An 18130-nucleotide genomic window follows, 5' to 3' on the forward strand; every position below is an offset into this window, starting at 1 on the left:
TCCCCAGACATGAACATTATTGAACATATCTGGGATGTCTTGCAACGTGCTGTTCAGAAGAGATCTCCACCCCCTCTTACTCCTACGGATTTATGGACAGCCCTGCAGGATTCATGGTGTCAATTACCTCCAGCACTACTTCAGACGTTAGTCGAGTCCATGCCACGTCATGTTGCAGCACTTCTGCGGGCTCGCGGGGGCCCTACACGTTATTAGGCAGGTGGCCAGTTTTTTTGGCTCTTCAGTGCACACACACGCACGCACGTACAAATGTTTTCTTATAATGACTGACCTATATATGTTTTACTTTTTGATATAACAAAACTTCTGATATAGTGTCCATTTTCGCCAGGACAAGGGGAGTCGTTATAACGAGTATCTACTGTATTTTATTCCTTTATTGGGGATCAGAATATGGAAATTCCCAAATTTTTGGAATAATGTTGAAATTATATATTGCCGCTTATCTTTGTGGAAATTTTAGATGTAACGAATGATATATCTTCTAATTTTATTTTAGGTTTTGCCAGCAGATGTTGTGACTAGGGTTAGCGAATATGTTCCTGAGATAATTGATTATATCAAAAAGATCATGGAAAATGGTATGGCGTAAGTATTCTATCAAAGTAATTTGATTTGGAAATTTTCAAAGTTTTAAAGATCTTAAAAAGGTCTGACACGTGTTTATCTAGATCACAATATGTAGAAGTCATGTATTAAACATTAATTCTCAAATATATTTTTGTGAGGATTAGAAATGTCAACTGGGGAAATATTTTGATAGTTATATATGAAGTAAAAGTCTGTTATAACGAGAGTTCACGATCATGGAGAAAATTGTCATTATAACAAGACTTTTCTTTATGAACCGATTTCAGTTTTTTGCTCTGTGAGGTTTTAAATTATAGAAAGCCCCTGCTATATCTGCATTGTAATTCCATGATTTGTTTCTAACTAATATTAGGGAATGAACAGGATTCCAATCGTTAAGTTGATTTTTTGTTTCACAGCATAGTTGATTCTCTGTGGAGTTCTTGCATAGAATTTCTTCAATGAATTTTGGAAACGATTTAGCAAACAGACCAAATAATTAGATTCTCAATTGTAGTTGAGAATTTGAATAATTATAATGTTCATAATAGTTGTTATCACTACTCAATTCCATGGCTTTATGAACTCGTTAAAATTTTTTTGCTGTTTTTTTTTCAGCTGTTCTTTTTAATTTTAATTCAGCTGTTCAACAATTTTAAGCTACAAATTCTGAGCAAATAAGCCCTGTACCTCAGAGTAATATTTATGAGGAGCATGTGTGATAGTAAGTGATAGACTAGTAATTCGTCTTTTTAGTTAAATTTTTGAGGGGGGAATTAGCCTTTTTGGAGAATTTTGTTGCCGATAACAAAAGCTTCATAATTTTCAACTCTCTATGACCAAATTTGTTATAGCTGTATCTCAAACATTAGCTATTAAACAATCACTCATTATGGCAAGGTTCTCGTTATAAGCTGTACTTCTTATATCAGACTTTTACTGTACATAACCTCCTCGCTCCAGAGGTACACATGTGTGTACCTTATTTTTATAACAGTTTTGAATTTTGAATGATTCTTTTTTTTTCCAGTTTGGACCTGAGGTGCGCATATGTCTACCTAACTCAAATGGCCCAAATAAAAATATCAACCCAAATTAATTAATTAGGTTTTTCTCTTTAAAGGACATTTTAACCTACAATATATATATATATATATATATATATATATATATATATATATATATATATATATAAATAAGCACATATCAATCAAAAAAAAATTTTTTTTTAACAGCCAGTTTTGGCTCAGGTGTGAAGAGGATACAACTTGCATCACAAAAAAAAGTGTTTGTCTCTCTAATTAGATTTCTTGATATAATATGTCTTTATATTTATAGTAAAAATGTTCTTATATTAATAAGTTGTTGTAAGATCCTTGTCTAAGCAGAAGATTAATAATTTCTGTCGTTGATTTTTCTGTTGAATAATTTTTTTAGGTATGAATCCAATGGATCCGTTTACTTTGACACTGTGAAATTTAATCAAACAGAGGGGCATTTTTATGGTAAACTTGTTCCAGAAGCCTTTGGTGATTTGAAATCATTGCATGAAGGAGAAGGTGAAAGTCAATTTGTGTTACACTTAACATCTATCCTCATAAACTCATTGAATAGAACTATGTTGATACGTTAAAATAAACAGTAACCATTTTTAACTTAAAGTAACTAAATTGTTTAAACACATCCAATGTGTGAATTTCTGTTATGTTAATTATTATATTTTTGGTATGATTTTCCAATGTGCACATATGGATCCATTAAAAATAAGTTTGATTTCAAAAGTAAACAGTAAAAAACTGTTTAGTTTTTTCAGGTTATTTAATGCATTTTCATACCTTTTTATGTAACTTATCATTCCTATGATTGTTTACAGGAGACCTAAGCATATCGGAAGAAAGATTGAATGAGAAACGTAATCCTAGTGATTTTGCTGTCTGGAAAACGTCTAAACCAGGAGAACCTTTGTGGGAATCTCCTTGGGGTAAAGTAAGAGGAATTTGTATTCTTTTTATTCAATTCACTGAAATTTCATTGGTTTTTCATATAGTGTACATAATTTGATTAAATTAAATTTTTTTTTAGGGTAGGCCAGGATGGCATATTGAATGTTCTGTAATGGCCAGTGTTCTTCTGGGTTCATCTTTAGACATTCATACAGGTGGATTTGATCTGAAGTTCCCCCATCATGACAATGAATTGGCACAAGCTGAAGTAAGTTATAAATCTCTTATTGTTTTTTTTTACTTATTTTTTAATATTTCTATGTTACTACTAATGCATTCCAAAAGTTCCAGAACATTTTTTTTCTCATTAATTAAGAATGAGACAATGAGGCAGATAATACAGTCATATCCATAACTGAACAAATCACATGAGCCAGGTTGCCATGCCAACTAAAGAATTGGTATTTGTGCTTAAAATTTTCTTTATATAGTTGCTAAATTGCAGGCTGAAAGCAACACAAAATGTTTAGAATTTATAGCAGCATATCTGCCAACATGAATATCACTAAACACTGAAAAAGTCAAAAGCAGCATTATTTTGGACCTTTTTCTTTGGATAAAATACTTTTTTGGAACCTAGATTTTTTCATGATTTGTCCAGCCCTGACTGCATCCCAACTTACATGGTTAATTTGTTCCTAGACTGAGGACGTAAGTAGAGGTAATCTTTTCTAATGGTAATGCCCCTCCCTCCTCAAGAGGAGACGAGTGGTAAGTTTTTGTAGAGTTTCAAATTATATTCGTTCTTATCCATTCATCTTTTTTTAATGTGACCCTTATCTGGAAATATTTCTCACCTAGAATGCAACATCAAAAGCCTTCAAGTTTTGCTCAAAATGTGTCTAATTAAAAAATAATAATTCTGGTATGAGAAGACTTAAATGCTGGACATTACTGCACCTGTTTTTGCTGGGTTTTTTTTTCGAAGTAGCTACCCAGTGCAACTGTGCCAGCATTCATACAAAGATATAAATGCAAATTAAATTCTTATTTTTGTCGTAATCTCAAGTGTTTCTATTGTTGCTCATCACATTTCTTGTGACTTGAAAAATATCCCATGTCACACCTCATTCCCAGCTTAGTCCTCAATCTTGTCTCATATGACTTTTCCCTTTCTTCTTGGATGAGGAATTTGCGTAAGTTGTAATTCTTCTTATCATAGATATATCTGATCAGTAATGCAGTTAAATATATTTGGATTTTCCTTATTTAATGGTTAGTTTGGGTTTTTTTTGTTCCATGTTGTCATCTGTAGCTTTCCATCATCTCATCTTGATTTTAAAATTTATAACCACCCAGAAAAGTTTTCTTTTTCTTCCGAAATATTAATTTGTTTTACTTTATGTGACTATATTTTTATTATTATGGTCCACAAGTAATTTTATTAAATGCTAAAGAGGAAAAAAACATACACTTGCTTTAAATTTTTTTCTTAGGCATATTTCGATAATGACCACTGGGTTCGTTATTTCTTGCATTCTGGGCATTTGACCATATCTGGATGCAAAATGTCAAAGTCATTGAAAAATTTCATCACCATCAAACAAGCTCTGGAGAATTACTCAGCCGATCAGCTTCGATTCGCATTTCTTTTGCACTCGTGGAAAGATACTCTTGATTACAGTTCAAAGACTATGGACATGGCTGTGCAGTACGAAAAAATGATACTGGTGAGATGGTAATTTTACTATATTATATTTTGAATATGATAATTGCCTCTCGATGAAAATGTGTTTTGGAATATGTTACAAATACTTGTGTCTTTTCTCTTATTTCAGTGCTTTATTTACTGACACAACTTAGTCTCTGTATATAAAATTATGAAATAACTCTAACATAGCATCATTTTCTGATGTTACAGAGATTTGTAAAATGAACTGTAAGTTGATGACAGGTAACAGAAAAGGTTTATAAATTTTCCTTTGTGTTATCAGGGTCTACACCTGTCTGGAAAGTAAGGGAAATTAAAAATTGGTCAGACAATATGTAAAATATTTGGTAAAAGTCAGGGGAAAAATCTGAAAACAAAACTTGGAAAAAATTTAGAAAGTTAGAATTTTGAATTACAGTCGAATCCAATTTTAACGAATATTGTTATAACGAAAATCTCGTTTTAACGAACACTTTTTTAATCCTCCAAATAAGTTTACATAGGAACAATGCTAGGTAACCTAGAATTCCTTTATAACAAAATTTCGTTTTAACGAAGTGATTCCTCTGGTCTCTTGGCGTTCATTATAACGGGATTCGACTGTATATGCTTTTCTTGGGAGAGAATGTTATTGTGTCATCACTAGTCAGTGCTTGGCCAAAGCTAATATCGGGTATGCCTTTTGATAAGGGAAATTTTTTAGTTTTGGTCCGAGAAATGATCAAGCAGATTTTTTTTGGAACCCTGGTTATGTTTCAGTTTTTTACTCAGGTAACTGGTAAAAGTTATTTTCTTTATTTCTTTCTCTGAGAGTGGTTATGTATATTAATAAACACTATTGGTTGTTCATCTCAAAGCTTCATTTTTCAATTTTTCACCGTCAGTTTTATCAAGACTTTAATCATTTTTTAATTATAATTTAATTTTATCACAATTTTTTTTCTTTAAACCTTTAAATTTAATCATTCAATAATAGTAAAAGTTATTTTTCATTTCTCTGTCAATTTTATGCTTAAAGTTATGTAAAGACACAAAAATTCAGTGGAAAGTTGATTCATATTAAGAAGAATTAATATTATTTCATTCAGTTCATATTAGAGTTAATTTTTTTTTTTTGGCAAAGCCTAACACTTAATGGCACACATGGCAAAATTTTTATGAAACACAAGTGATTTAAAATCTTTCCAGGAATTTTTCCTAAATGTGAAGGATGCTCTTCGATCCATACCTGCCAGTGGAAGATCTGCTTTTGTGAAATGGGATTTAGAAGAGATCAATCTTAATTCAGTGTTAGTTTTTTTTAATCATAATCATTATATTTGGTATATACTTAATTTATTGAATGCCTAGTTCTAGACCTGGTGTTCTGGTATATCTCTGATGAACTTCAATTGTAACTTATATCATGAACAATTTTTTATCTTGCACTTTTAAGTTAGCTTTCCCACACTTTGCAGAGATGGATTCTTGCCTGATTGGGAACATAGGTAATGCTGCTTACAGTCCTGGATTTTGATCATTATAGTGTCAGTCCAGTTTGTTAAAAAAAATTTCGATTTTTTTTTTTCAGATGCTACATCATATGAGCAATAATACCTAAACATTGTTTTCAAAACCATGCACGATGTGACTTTTCTTTGAGAAATTATTATGTGTGTGTGTGTGTGTGTGTGTGTGTGTGTGTGTGTGTGTGTGTGTGTGTGTGCGCGCGCGCGCGCCCCCCTAAGATGGACACCTGGTTCAAACAGAATCAAAAGATAGTCTATTCGATGATTAGCGCTTTGATATGAACCTTATGAACAGAAATCTCTGTGTAAAACAAAATTTATTTCAGTCTCTTGACGTTCTGTTTTCCACTGGTTTCACTGTATCAAAACTCCTCTTTTGCAGACGGCGGGTTAAATTTTTTTTTTTTCCATAAAAGGAGGAGTGACGTGAAAAAAAGTTCTCATTGAAGCCTTTAAAATAAAACTTATTTTTAAAAAAATTAATGGTTGGGAATTTTTTTATGTACGAGGTTTCATTATAAGGTGACGTTGAACGAAATGTATTATTGTATTTACATCAAGTGCATGAGGAATCGCATCATTTTGCTTTTGTTGGCTACTTTTCTTTAAACTTGACTGCATGTGGTTCCAAGAAACCTAGTATTCTGATCAGAGATCTATTATACTGTGGTCTTTTTTTTTCTTTGAAAGATGCATTAGTAGTTGACACTTAAGTTTGATACAATTTCATAAACATTAGCTATAATAGAGAGAGAGAGAAAAAAATATATATATATATTTGAATGATGAGATCACAGGTTACACTTATCCCTCACTTATTCATATGTATGCAAATTTTTGACTTATCATGATTTTTCACATTTTCTTTCAGATTCCAAGATAAGAAGGCTGCTGTTCATTCAGCTCTTTGTGGTGTGTTTTTACTACTGCTTTTTTTTTTGTTTACTTTAATATGTTAAAATTCTGAAATGCTTATGAGATACCATTTAAATTTTTTTCATTCAAATAAAACCAGAAATTTTTATGTGAAATATACAAAGGAAAATCCTAAATAACAAATATCCTCTATAATGATAATCACCTATATAACAATACTACTCTCTGGTCCAAATGCACTTTTCATAGTGTTAGTGAATTCCATCCATAACGATAATTATTTAGCAATGATATTTTTCTCTGGTCCCTTGATTATTGTTATATATAGGAATTACGCTGCCTTCAAAATTCATTCAACTGGAAAATTAACCTGAAATATTTCTTTTATGGCTTATATTATAAATTTTCTCTGTATTTATATTTATTTTCCCTACTTTACAGATAATATTGATACTAGAACTGCCTTAGATAGTATTCGAGATCTGATTAGCATGTGTAATGTTCACATGAGGAAGAAGACTATTGACCATCAACCTTGCAATCAGCTTCTGCTAAGAAACATATGTGCTTTTGTTTCTCAGATCCTGCAGGTTAGATTGAAATATTATTATCTTGACTTTTGAATACATTTGGATACAAGTGTGATTTGTTCATTTATTAAAGTTTTTCTAGTGAAGCCATACAGGCTATGAAGCAATGTACAGTAAAACCTGTCCAAGTTGGACACCTAGGGTTCCATTAAAATCGGTCCTGTTCCATTAAAATCTTGAGAAAATTATGTGAGTGTGTGTAATTTAAATTATGTGTTTCCATGAGTCTTGTCAACCATATTTTCCTAATGCATATAATCCATAGATTATATGTTAAAAAAACATTTGACTTTTTCGTTAAATAATTTCTGAAAGATATATAGATGGTGTATAGATGCGAGTATGTGAATGTAGGCATTTTATCTCAAAAACATTCACCAACACAATCCCTTTCATTCCTTAAAAATTTCATTATTGGTGAGTGGAATTTGTATATGTGGACTGTATGTGCCTTTACAGATTATACAACATTTCTTTCTCAGAGAAGTAAAATTAGGAATCTCTGTAGGTTATATGCTGCTGTGGATTATACACAGAAAAATGTAAATAAAAGCGCATGTCATTTGTTTTGTAGTTTTATGAAATATGATTGTCACCATGTGTCAAAGTTTTTTTAAACGTTGTATAGAAAGTTTGTTAGGATACTGGGAAATAGTTTTCTAAGTTGTGTGAATTACAGGAAATTCAAGCATTCAGGTGCAAATTTCAGAAAATAGAAACATTCATTCTATGGGAAATTTGCGATATATAAATCGCAACTGTGCCATATTGTATTCTTGTCTTTTAAATGTTTATTTTAAAATCAAACATTTTCAAAATTAATTTACTGCTTTTCATTTGTTCTGTATCTTCTATTCAGATTTTTGGAGTATTAAATCCAGCATTTTGTCTCACTCAAAAAAGAAAGAACCAATCACTGATGGTAAGTTTTCTATTGATTTGAAAGTAAAAAAGCATTTAAGTATTGACCTAAGCTTTCATGAATTTTCTCAGTGAAATGTGTATGCAACTTCCAGGCTGTTAAGCCATGGTCTTGGAAATGTATGTCCTGACCCCAACAACTAGTCACTATCAGCCTCTACAAGCAGCTAATCATAGCCCAAACACTTGTAGTCTCCATAATGTCAATATTAAATTTATTTTGAATCAGCGTTAAAATTGGAAAGTTTACTGAAATAAGCACAGGAGAGAAATCAGAAACAAAACTTAATGTTACCATTTAATTTCATTTCACAGTGATGCAACAGCTAACTAAGATAATTAGTTCCAGAATCACATTCATTAACTGAAATGTTATTTCCCATAGGTTTCTTTTGGATAAACATTCAATTCATTCCAAGTCAGTTCTATGCTCCTTTATTTTTTTTAATGCATGTTGTATTAACTTAATCTTCCATTTTGCATGGAATTGCTAAAAACCTTGTTGAAAGACAAACAAATATAGGTATATCTGGAACAGAACCAGAACTAGAAAAAGGGGGGGGGGCAAAAAAGGCAACTGCCCCAGGCAGAAAATTTCCGGGCGGTGGCAAATTTTAAAGAAACAAAGAAAAAATTCGCAGTGGGGGGAGACAAAATCATGTCTGCTGAGTTCTAGTTATCACCCTGATCTATAACATGATTTCAAGGCGGAAATAAATTAGTTGCGCATGAGTTACTGTAATTCTGATAAATATTGCTTTAAATACAATAAACATCTCTTTTAAACAGACACCAGCAGGTAAAAAAAAATTGTCTGTAAAAGAGGAGTGAATGTTAATCATGGGTTTGAAATGTATATTTTTTTATTATACACTGGGAAATTATTATTTGGTCATAAAAGAGGGTTGACTGCATCTAAGGGGTGTCTGTTAAGAGGGGTTTTACTGTATTAGCTCACAACATGGCTGTGTTGGGTTAGTGTGTGCTACCATATTTAAAAAAATGTTTGTTAGCCGAGGTAGAAATATTGCGAAAAAATTTTCTTCAGCCGAAAAATTTGTAAACAGAGGTATCACTATCTATAATATATGTATATATATAATTTTTCTGTTTGGTTCTTGTGAATGAAAGTTGTGTGCATCTTTATAAGAGGCAGTGGTGTATTTAAAATTGTGACATTTATGCAAAATGTTTTTTCTTTCTCCTTATTTTCTTGGTGCTGCTTATTCATCAGAAATGAATGTAATTTCCTCATTTATTCTGTATACATTACTACTTGTGTTTGTTTTTAATCTGTATTTTCTTGTATTGCAATAGTTGGAGGATGAGCTTATGCCGTACCTGGAAATGGTAGCTAGTTTTCGAGAGGAGGTTAGACAGCAAGCTAGAGAGCTGAAAGGTATGAACATTCGTTACAGATATCATGTTGCTTGTTTTTTTTAATGCAGAAGAATCTGTAAAAAATAGAATATCAAGAGACATATGGACGGCTTTTATATAAAAGGAACGAAGTGCAATTTTTAACATTTTTGAGATATACCGGCATCTGGCCTATTGAAAGAGATGGGATGTTTTATCTAAATAGAACCAAGTGACATATAGGCTATGATGCCGTCTGTGTGATCTTGAACCAACTGCCAAACTGAAGAGATAACTGAATCGAAGATAACTTTAAATAGCTTTTTCTCAGTTTTGATTTGATGGCACTTGGTTCTTTTTATATGAAAGCCGTCCATATAATATCCCATTTTAGACAGGCTTTCATTTATAAAAGTGCACATTGAAGCACTAATCATCAATAGGACCATATTTTGATTCTGTCCAAGACAAGTTTTCGTCTCATACAGTGTTTGTCTTTGACAGGTTTCGCTGTAATATATTTCTGTATATGAGGTTTGTTCAAAAAGTATCTGACCATAATTTTTCATTGAAGCTAGAGAAGCATGGTTTTTTGCATGTATATAGGCAATCCTAGTGTGCATGCTTGAATTCTCTCCTGCCTGCGGAAGCTGCCAGTCGCCGGTAGACTGCAGATGAGTGAAAAAGTGAAAGTGGGTGTCGTCACATTTTCGGTTTTTGATAAAATAATAGAAAAACCTGAATGCTACTACATTAATTGTGATGGAGCAACCATCTTGGTAGTACTCCTTGGTGATTATTGTGCTGTGTAATGCATACTTTAGCATGTCCTGTGTGATCTCGAAACAGAGTTGCTTCTGCTAGATCATTAGCAGCTTCGGCACAAACTTTGTTGAGATTCTCCTGAAGTCAAAATAAAATGAACAGATCCAATGCTGATGCACACCTAGTCTGCAAGTTCTCTGGTCATTGTTCGAGGATCCTGCGTAATCAGAGTCCTCACTTTGTCAATTGCAATGTCATTTATAGATGTTGAGAGTCTCCAAAGGCCTGGTGAATCTTACGGATTGCTTTCTCGTAGGAATCGCCAAGTTTCATACAAAATTTAATGCAGTAGCATTGTTCATGGTTTTCTGCCAATTTGTCAAAGATAGAAAATGCAACAGCATTCGCACGTACTCACTTATTGGCAGTCAACTGGCAGGTTCTGCAGGCAAGAAAAATTCAAGCATGTGCACTAGGATCACCTACATTTGTGCACCAAACCATGCCTCCCTAGCTTCATTGGTTTATGTATAAAAAATTTTGGCAGATACTTTTTAACAAACCTTGTATGTGTAAGGGTAATTCAAGTGGAACATGGGCAAAATATTGCAAATATTTGTCATGCGGCCACAAGATGGCTGCATGGGCGAGCTGGAGATGTAACAAAACTGTTAGGAATGTGTGAATTTCCAGAGACAACTTCGTTAAGCACAGCAACTAGTTGTGGTAGCAGAGGTGTGTGATGGATACGTTCAAGCAAGTACAGCATGGCGTTACTTAATTTTTGTGCAAAGAAGGTGAGACAGCAAGTAAAATTTTTCGTCAAATGCAAATCGTCTATGGGGAAGCCTCAAATGAAGCACTGTATTTAAGTGGTGTGCCCAGTTTTGGAGTGACACAGTACGACGGACCTCCCTCGCCCTGGACAGGGGCCTGTAATAGATGGAGAAACAATTTCTTGTGTGGACATGTTGGTGAGTGATTCCATCATCAGTCTTCTTTCTTCCTCATGGAAGGTATCACGAAAACTTGTACACCATGTTGGTACATTTGCCTGAACAATGGGAGTAATTATCTGTAGGCTCTCTCAAAGCCTCATTATTACACTTCTCAATTGCTGTGTTCAATTCCCAATGTGTGTGTTCAATTCCCAATGTGTGTGTTCAATTCCCAATGTGTGTGTTCATTTCCCAATAAAGTATCTGTAATTTTTCAGACACCAGTCTGTTCACTGCAAAGGCCATACCATGCTAAAAATACCAGTTCTGGTCTGATCACCGAAGTTAAGCAACATCAGGTGCGATTAGTACTTGGAGGGTGACCACCCGGGAACACAACATGCTGTTGGCATCACTTTTCCCCATGGGACAGAGCCTGGGCCATGTCTGGTCTTATGAGTCTATTTCACTTAAACGACTATTATACACGCAAATAATTCAGTATTTAATGGATCAAAAATTAATGAAATAATTGCAATAATCATTTTCTATTTTCAATAACATTTCACATGCATTATAAGATAGCTTTATGTACAACATGCTTTTGTGTATGATACAATTTATTATATGCTGTTGAATCATTTTTGTTTCCAGACATGCTTGAATTTTATAAATATTCATTCTAACATTCTTTACGATTGAAAAATATTTTTTTTCTTCATTATAGCTTCTAATATATTGAAATTGTGCGATAATATTAGAGATGATGTTCTTCCACAGTTGGGTGTTCGTCTTGAAGATTTAGAAGGTAAGCAGTTCTTTATACTTGTACATTTCTCATTTAAGTTCTTGAATTTTGAACTGGAATCTTGCAGTCTTTATTTGTAGCATTTTTCCAAATCTCCATAATTTCTTGTATATACCATTTATATGCACAAATATGGACAGAACTATACTAAGAATTATTGTAGTAATTAAAAATTTTGTACATTCAGTTTCTCTTCTGTGCAGCCTTGAAATATAATTTAAATATGTCTCATTTCATTATTCAGGCAGAGCTCCAATAATCAAAATGGTCAATAAAGAAATTCTAATGAAGGAAAGAGCCATGAAATTACTGGTATTAGCCCTTTTGAATTTCGAAATTTCATACATTGTTTTCGATTATTAATTATGTACATTATAGTGATACAGTCGAGTACACTTATAACATATCCTGGATATAACATGATTTTGTAATCCCAGATTTATGGCCATTCATTTCCATGCATTTTTACCTCTGTTATTACATAGCCTGCTTGAAACATTCACCGTGGATATAACATACCGAAAACACTCTCTTAACATTCTCTAGAAAAGGATTTGGATATAGAATGCTGAAAAGAAAAACCTGGAAAAATGATGCCTAAAAGTGACTTATTTGTGCAACATTTATTGTAGTCAAGTGCTTTCTTGACGTATTCTTTCACAAAAAGTTGTTGGAATTCATTTTAATATAATGAAAAATTTACTCAAAAAATTACATTTGCTTTACCCAAATAATGTCAGTCAACTAAATTAAATTAAGCAAAAATTTACGGACATTCAGTATATCATGTACTCTAGTAAATTTTTAAAATTCCTCAGGCTTATATCAACCAAAAAATAAATTCATTGTATATTAAATTAAATTACTTGCTGCATAAGCTTATTTTGTCTGCGACAATCTCAATAATGCACTTTATGCGTGTATACAACACTGCTATAGATAAGCTAATTTCAAGACTTCGCTTATACCATAAATGTTGGTTATAACATACACTTCTTGAGTCACCAAGAGGGTATGTTATAAGTGAAGTTGACTGTATATACTTCTGCTCCAGTTTTGAATTGCATTACTATCTCAATTTGTATTTCCCATGATAGTAGTAGTTTTTACATAAGTAGTGTGTCTCAACTTTTTATTTCTAAAACTTTTTATGAGCTGGTTTTTTTTATCATTCATTGTTTAGATGGAAGAAGAAAAACGTCTTGAAAAGGAAAAGAAACAAAAACAAATGGAAGAGATTCAAGCTGCGAAAGAAGCTCAGAGGAAAATACCTCCTTCTGAACTCTTCAAATGTGAATCAGACAAATATTCCAAGTTTGATGAGAAGGTGTGTATTCGAATACAGTAGGCATATTGTTTCATTCATGAATTTCTTTCAAATATTGCTGTATGTTTTGAACATGTACAAATCTAATGGAACAGGTTGGCTGACAGCAGCCCCACTGCCCACATGTGGCACACCAGTGATGAAAATATGAATGCCTTTGTGTATGTTTTCTTCCTGAATTTTTTACATATTTCATTTTAGGGAATCCCCACGCACGATTCTGAAGGTAAAGAACTAAGTAAGGGTCAACTAAAGAAACTGACGAAACTCTATACAGCGCAAGAGAAAAAATATAATGACTATTTGAATAGCCTCACAAATAACGGTAATATTGACAGTCAATAAAAACAATAGGACTTTTCCCCAATTCTGTTTAACTTATTTCTATATTTCTTGTTTTGCATTCCATATGAAAATCTTTTTTTTAATATGGGTTATGTAGATTTATCTTATTTTACAAGATGTTCAGTTGTATGGAAGAAAGTATATAAAGCATATTGTGTTCATGTATGTATTGTTATAAACTGTATTCATGCTTTCAGTATCTCAATGACCCCTTGTTGTGAATTTCTCAAATACAGTTGGCCCTGGGTATTTGTAGGTTTCATCATTCACGGTTCTCATATTCGTGGTCTTTTCCCTCCTTTTGGATATTACTGCTACAGTGCTATTTGTGGTATCAGAACAAAATAAAAATGATCCATGTTGAAAATAAAAGTTTTTCTAGTGCTGCTGAAAATGTTTTTAAAGGATTGTAGTTTAAATGTTTCTGAGAGAGAGAAAATGAAAAACAAGAAAAATTTGAAATATTGATTGTTTTTAGCAGAACAAAGTTAACTGCTGCGATTGCCTGTTCAATTAGAAAAAGTATTAACCCCCAGAGATATTGTCGTGTTATTTTCCAGGAAAAATCTGTAAAAACCCCCCTCAGAAGAAGAATTATTTTGAACCCCCCCCCCCCCCGGAGAAAATACTGTGTACTCCTCCTGTCCTCTAACTTGCAATTAGAAAAATTATTGTGCTGTCTCTCCTGAGTCCCCCCCCCCAAAAAAAAAATCCATGTTTCTACGTGCAATATTAGTCCAGATGTTTGAGTTCGAAAATCTCTAAAAATGAGGCGGGAAACATCATGTAACGAGGGACAAACTCCAGAAAAAAATTTAAAAAGTTCTTTCTATATCCAGTTTATTGAAACTTTTCTACATTCTGAGATGTGTCCTCAACTCTCAATTAGCCAATTTAGAAGTACAGATTTCCTTTTTTTTTTGCTCAGAAGAGACAGGGCAACAACTTCTCTAATTAAAAATTATATGACAAAAATGCATAAAAAAAATTGAATTTTTTTTTTTTTGCATCTTTCAGTACATTTTCAACACCTAATAAAATAAACGGCATATCTAATATGGGCATTTAATTTGAATATTTCTATAGCCCGTTCACATGTGCAAAATTGGGGGTCGCTTTGGTGATAATTACCGGCATGACAACTTCCCCCCCATAGGGAAAATAAAGGTGGGAGAGAAACTCATAAAAAAAAGCCCATCTTTCTTGGGGTGGATTGGTGGTCGATACAGACCTTCTCTCCCATAATTCTTTGTGCTGCAAAAACTACTGTAAGCTTCTTCGTCAGCCATCTTGAATCAACCACTTCCGTTATAACCTACGTGACCAGTGACAACTTCCGGAAAGAAGAGGGGGATTACCACCATAAAGTAAACATCATGTGAATGGTTTGTAGCAAAAATCCCCGTTACTGACTACTTCTCAGGATGTTTTATTGCAGATGTGAATGGGGCTTATAACTTACAGTGGAAGAAGAAAAGATCTGAGAAAGGACTTTTTGGCCATGATCATTTTTTTTCAGGGAACATCACTAAGAACTACTGCCCCCCCCCCCCAACTTCTATATCTATCACACAAGGCAGATACAATGGAACTTTGATTAATGAGCATAATTCGTTCAGTGAATGTACACGTTATCAGAATCACTCGTATATTGAATCAAACGTTCCCATTGAAAATAATGAAAATTCTGATAATTCATTCCACAATTATTCATACACATAAAAATGACTAATAAAAACAGCATTCAATCAGTAATACAATACAATAATCTTTTAGGTCACTAAATTATGGGGGGGGGGGGCTGCACCAATTTCCTTTCTCTCTGTTCTTCAATTTTTATTTTTTGTCTAAACATTGGGACTTGTTGGTGTCATACATCGACAGACTGGAAAACATCATCATGAAAATGAAACCGATTATGGAACATCTTTTGCCATCTATCACTTATAAAAAAAATAGTAAAACTCGCATCTAATATCATCCTTGAAAACTAGATGGCAGTAAATAAACCCTTCAACCAGGAAATATTTTTCACTTGACTGCCATTCAGGAGAAATGACAAGTCACGACTGATAGTGTTTACATCAGTAATGTATTTAAATTGGATGTTTAGAGATTATTTTATTGTTGTTGGCTATTAGGAGGACCATTATCGAGTTTTTCTTACTACTGTAGCTTCTTAAGCTACATTTTTCCTAGGAGCAGGTTTTCTGTGCCGTGCACAACTTGAATCGCCTCAGCATGACACACCTGTCCACTTACCAATAAGAAAAGTGGTATGACTGTTTTCCTACAGAGCACAATAAGTCTCACGCCAGCTTGTTTATGTCAGGTGTAATTAGCCGGCTGCTTCATGAGGAGTCAAATACGCTGATCTTCTCTTCATTTGGTTGTGTTTTCTTTCCCTTTCCTTCAAAACGGAGCATGCAGACAACAGAATATTTGATGCCAAGGCCATATACTATATAGCCACCCTGAGCTGATGTGCTAAGCTAGGAAAGCACGAACATGTAACGTGGTTATGTAACATGTTTCTGCCGACACGGAATGGTCCAATGTGGTTCACACGGTGCAAAAACCTAAGCCTAGGAAAACCCGGTTTTAGGAAGAGTTTGTTGCATCTATGGTACACTGTATTACCAATATCATCTGGAATCAGTGCCATCTTAATGCATGGGCTCACCCAGACCTCGAGAGAAGAGGGGCCTCAAAAAAAAACTAAGCAGTTGAATTTTTCGAGAAGTTTACCATGATGCCCTTAAGACATGGGTGGGTATACCCAGAGTCAATGACAGAGCCAACTGATCTAATGTACGTGCATATATATGAATTGCCATCATCATGGCTACCTATGCCTTAAGACAGTCCTGTCTGGAACATTTCATAAAGCCAGGTTTTCCTAGGAGTAGAGTTTCTGCACTGTGAGCAATGTGAAAATGATGATTGGTCAAAAACCTATATCTCAGATTTTTAACCAACCAGCGTTTTCACGATGCACACGGCGCAGAAATTCCGGCTTAACCTGTTCCTAGGAAAACTCGGCTTTATCCGTGCAGCGTGGAAACTCTGATTGGTTAAAAACGTGACATTGTTTTTTAACCAATGTTAACTCTTTCTTTTAACCAATCCCCCTCCTTCACGCTGCATACAGCGCAAAGTATTACTGTATATACAAAATCTTACTCCTAAGAAAACCCGGCTTTAGTAACATTCCGTGCTACGTGAATCGCTCAGCGTGACAACGTCCACTCGCCAAGATGAAAGCATAACTGTTTTCCTGCCAAGCGCAATACGTCGCACGCCAGCGCTTTACGTCGGGTGTGATTGGCCGACAGCTTTTGGAGGAGTCAGGTGAGTCGTGCGCCACTCATTTCACCTATCTTCTGTTTACTTTTGTTGTGTTTTCTTTCGGTTTTTTCATTTTTGTGCAAAATGTCTAAAATAAGTGAACACGCATATGATACACGTAGCATGATGAAGTTACACATTTCTGCTGACGCGAAATGGTCTTATTTGGTTCACAACAAAGCAACATTAAAGCCGGGTTTTATTAGGAATAGGTGTTTTGCGCCGGCAGCAACGTGTTACATAATATCATGCTACGCGTTTGTGTTTTTCTAGCGTGGAAGGGAACATCGGAAGCGCACGACGCATTTGACTCCTCCAGTAGCAGCCGGCCAATCACGCCCGACTTGAAGCGCTGTCGTGAGGCGTATTGCGCTCGGTAGGAAAACCGTGTCCTGCGGCTTTTCTGATTGGTCAGTGGACGGCGTGTCGCGCTGGGCGATTCACGTTGCACGCGGCACAGAAAACCTGCTCGTAGGGAAACCTGGCTCTAGAGGTTAGATTAGATCTTTCAAGCGGCTTTGGTTCACACTTTTCAAAAAATGTTTATTATTCGACCTTCTGGAAGGACAAGTAGTCCCTTGAGGGTCACAGAGTGGGTGTATATGTATGTCCATTTGTCCATTTTTGTTTATTTATTATGTATTTTGTTTTGTCATCTGTCTTTCTTATGTATTTTGTAACGTGTTCTGTTTTGTCCAATTAAAAAAAACAAAAAAAAAAAAACAAACAAACAACTGCTGCCACGAAAGGTACCCCCTGGGCCAACACCTTCTAGAGCAAGAAGGTATATCTGCTTTAGAAGGTATTGCCTGGGGGCCCTTGTATGTTTGTTGTTTGTCATCTATGGTGTGTGTGGAAATAAAACTAGTTTGTAGGTTTTTCGTTTGCTTTTTAAATAAAAGATGGCAGTGTATTTTTCTGTGAAATGATTCGTCAGTTTTGAAATTTCTCGACAGATGACAGCAAAAGATACAAAATTTCAACATAGACTGCAAATCACATTTATTAAGCTGACCATATTTTTTCGTGAAACATAGAGTGATTTGAGAACTCAAATAGAAAAAGGCAGATGGCAACAGTATGGAGATCTCTGAGATCTG

At 34.2% G+C, this 18130-nt stretch overlaps 1 protein-coding gene across 2 annotated transcripts in view; it reads left to right on the forward strand.

Moving 5' to 3' along the window:
• Window positions 1-14072, forward strand: part of CysRS (cysteine--tRNA ligase, cytoplasmic) — a 29665-nt gene extending 15593 nt beyond the window's left edge. For both annotated transcript variants that reach the window (XM_089242005.1, XM_089242006.1), the window contains exons 9-22: window positions 521-609; window positions 2029-2150; window positions 2465-2577; window positions 2674-2802; window positions 4031-4264; window positions 5434-5534; window positions 6625-6665; window positions 7071-7219; window positions 8079-8141; window positions 9458-9539; window positions 11930-12010; window positions 12255-12322; window positions 13194-13337; window positions 13539-14072. In XM_089242005.1, coding sequence (XP_089098131.1) covers window positions 521-609; window positions 2029-2150; window positions 2465-2577; window positions 2674-2802; window positions 4031-4264; window positions 5434-5534; window positions 6625-6665; window positions 7071-7219; window positions 8079-8141; window positions 9458-9539; window positions 11930-12010; window positions 12255-12322; window positions 13194-13337; window positions 13539-13682 — 1560 coding nt within the window. In that variant the 3' untranslated portion in view covers window positions 13683-14072. The remainder of the gene's footprint in view (window positions 1-520; window positions 610-2028; window positions 2151-2464; window positions 2578-2673; window positions 2803-4030; window positions 4265-5433; window positions 5535-6624; window positions 6666-7070; window positions 7220-8078; window positions 8142-9457; window positions 9540-11929; window positions 12011-12254; window positions 12323-13193; window positions 13338-13538) is intronic.
• Window positions 14073-18130: the final 4058 nt, after the last annotated feature.

This window comes from Pholcus phalangioides, unplaced genomic scaffold (genome assembly GCF_987345545.1).
Source record: "Pholcus phalangioides strain wild (caught in Gottingen) unplaced genomic scaffold, Ppha-v1.0 ptg000014l_1, whole genome shotgun sequence".
In the NCBI taxonomy this organism is placed as follows: Eukaryota; Metazoa; Arthropoda; class Arachnida; order Araneae; family Pholcidae; genus Pholcus; species Pholcus phalangioides.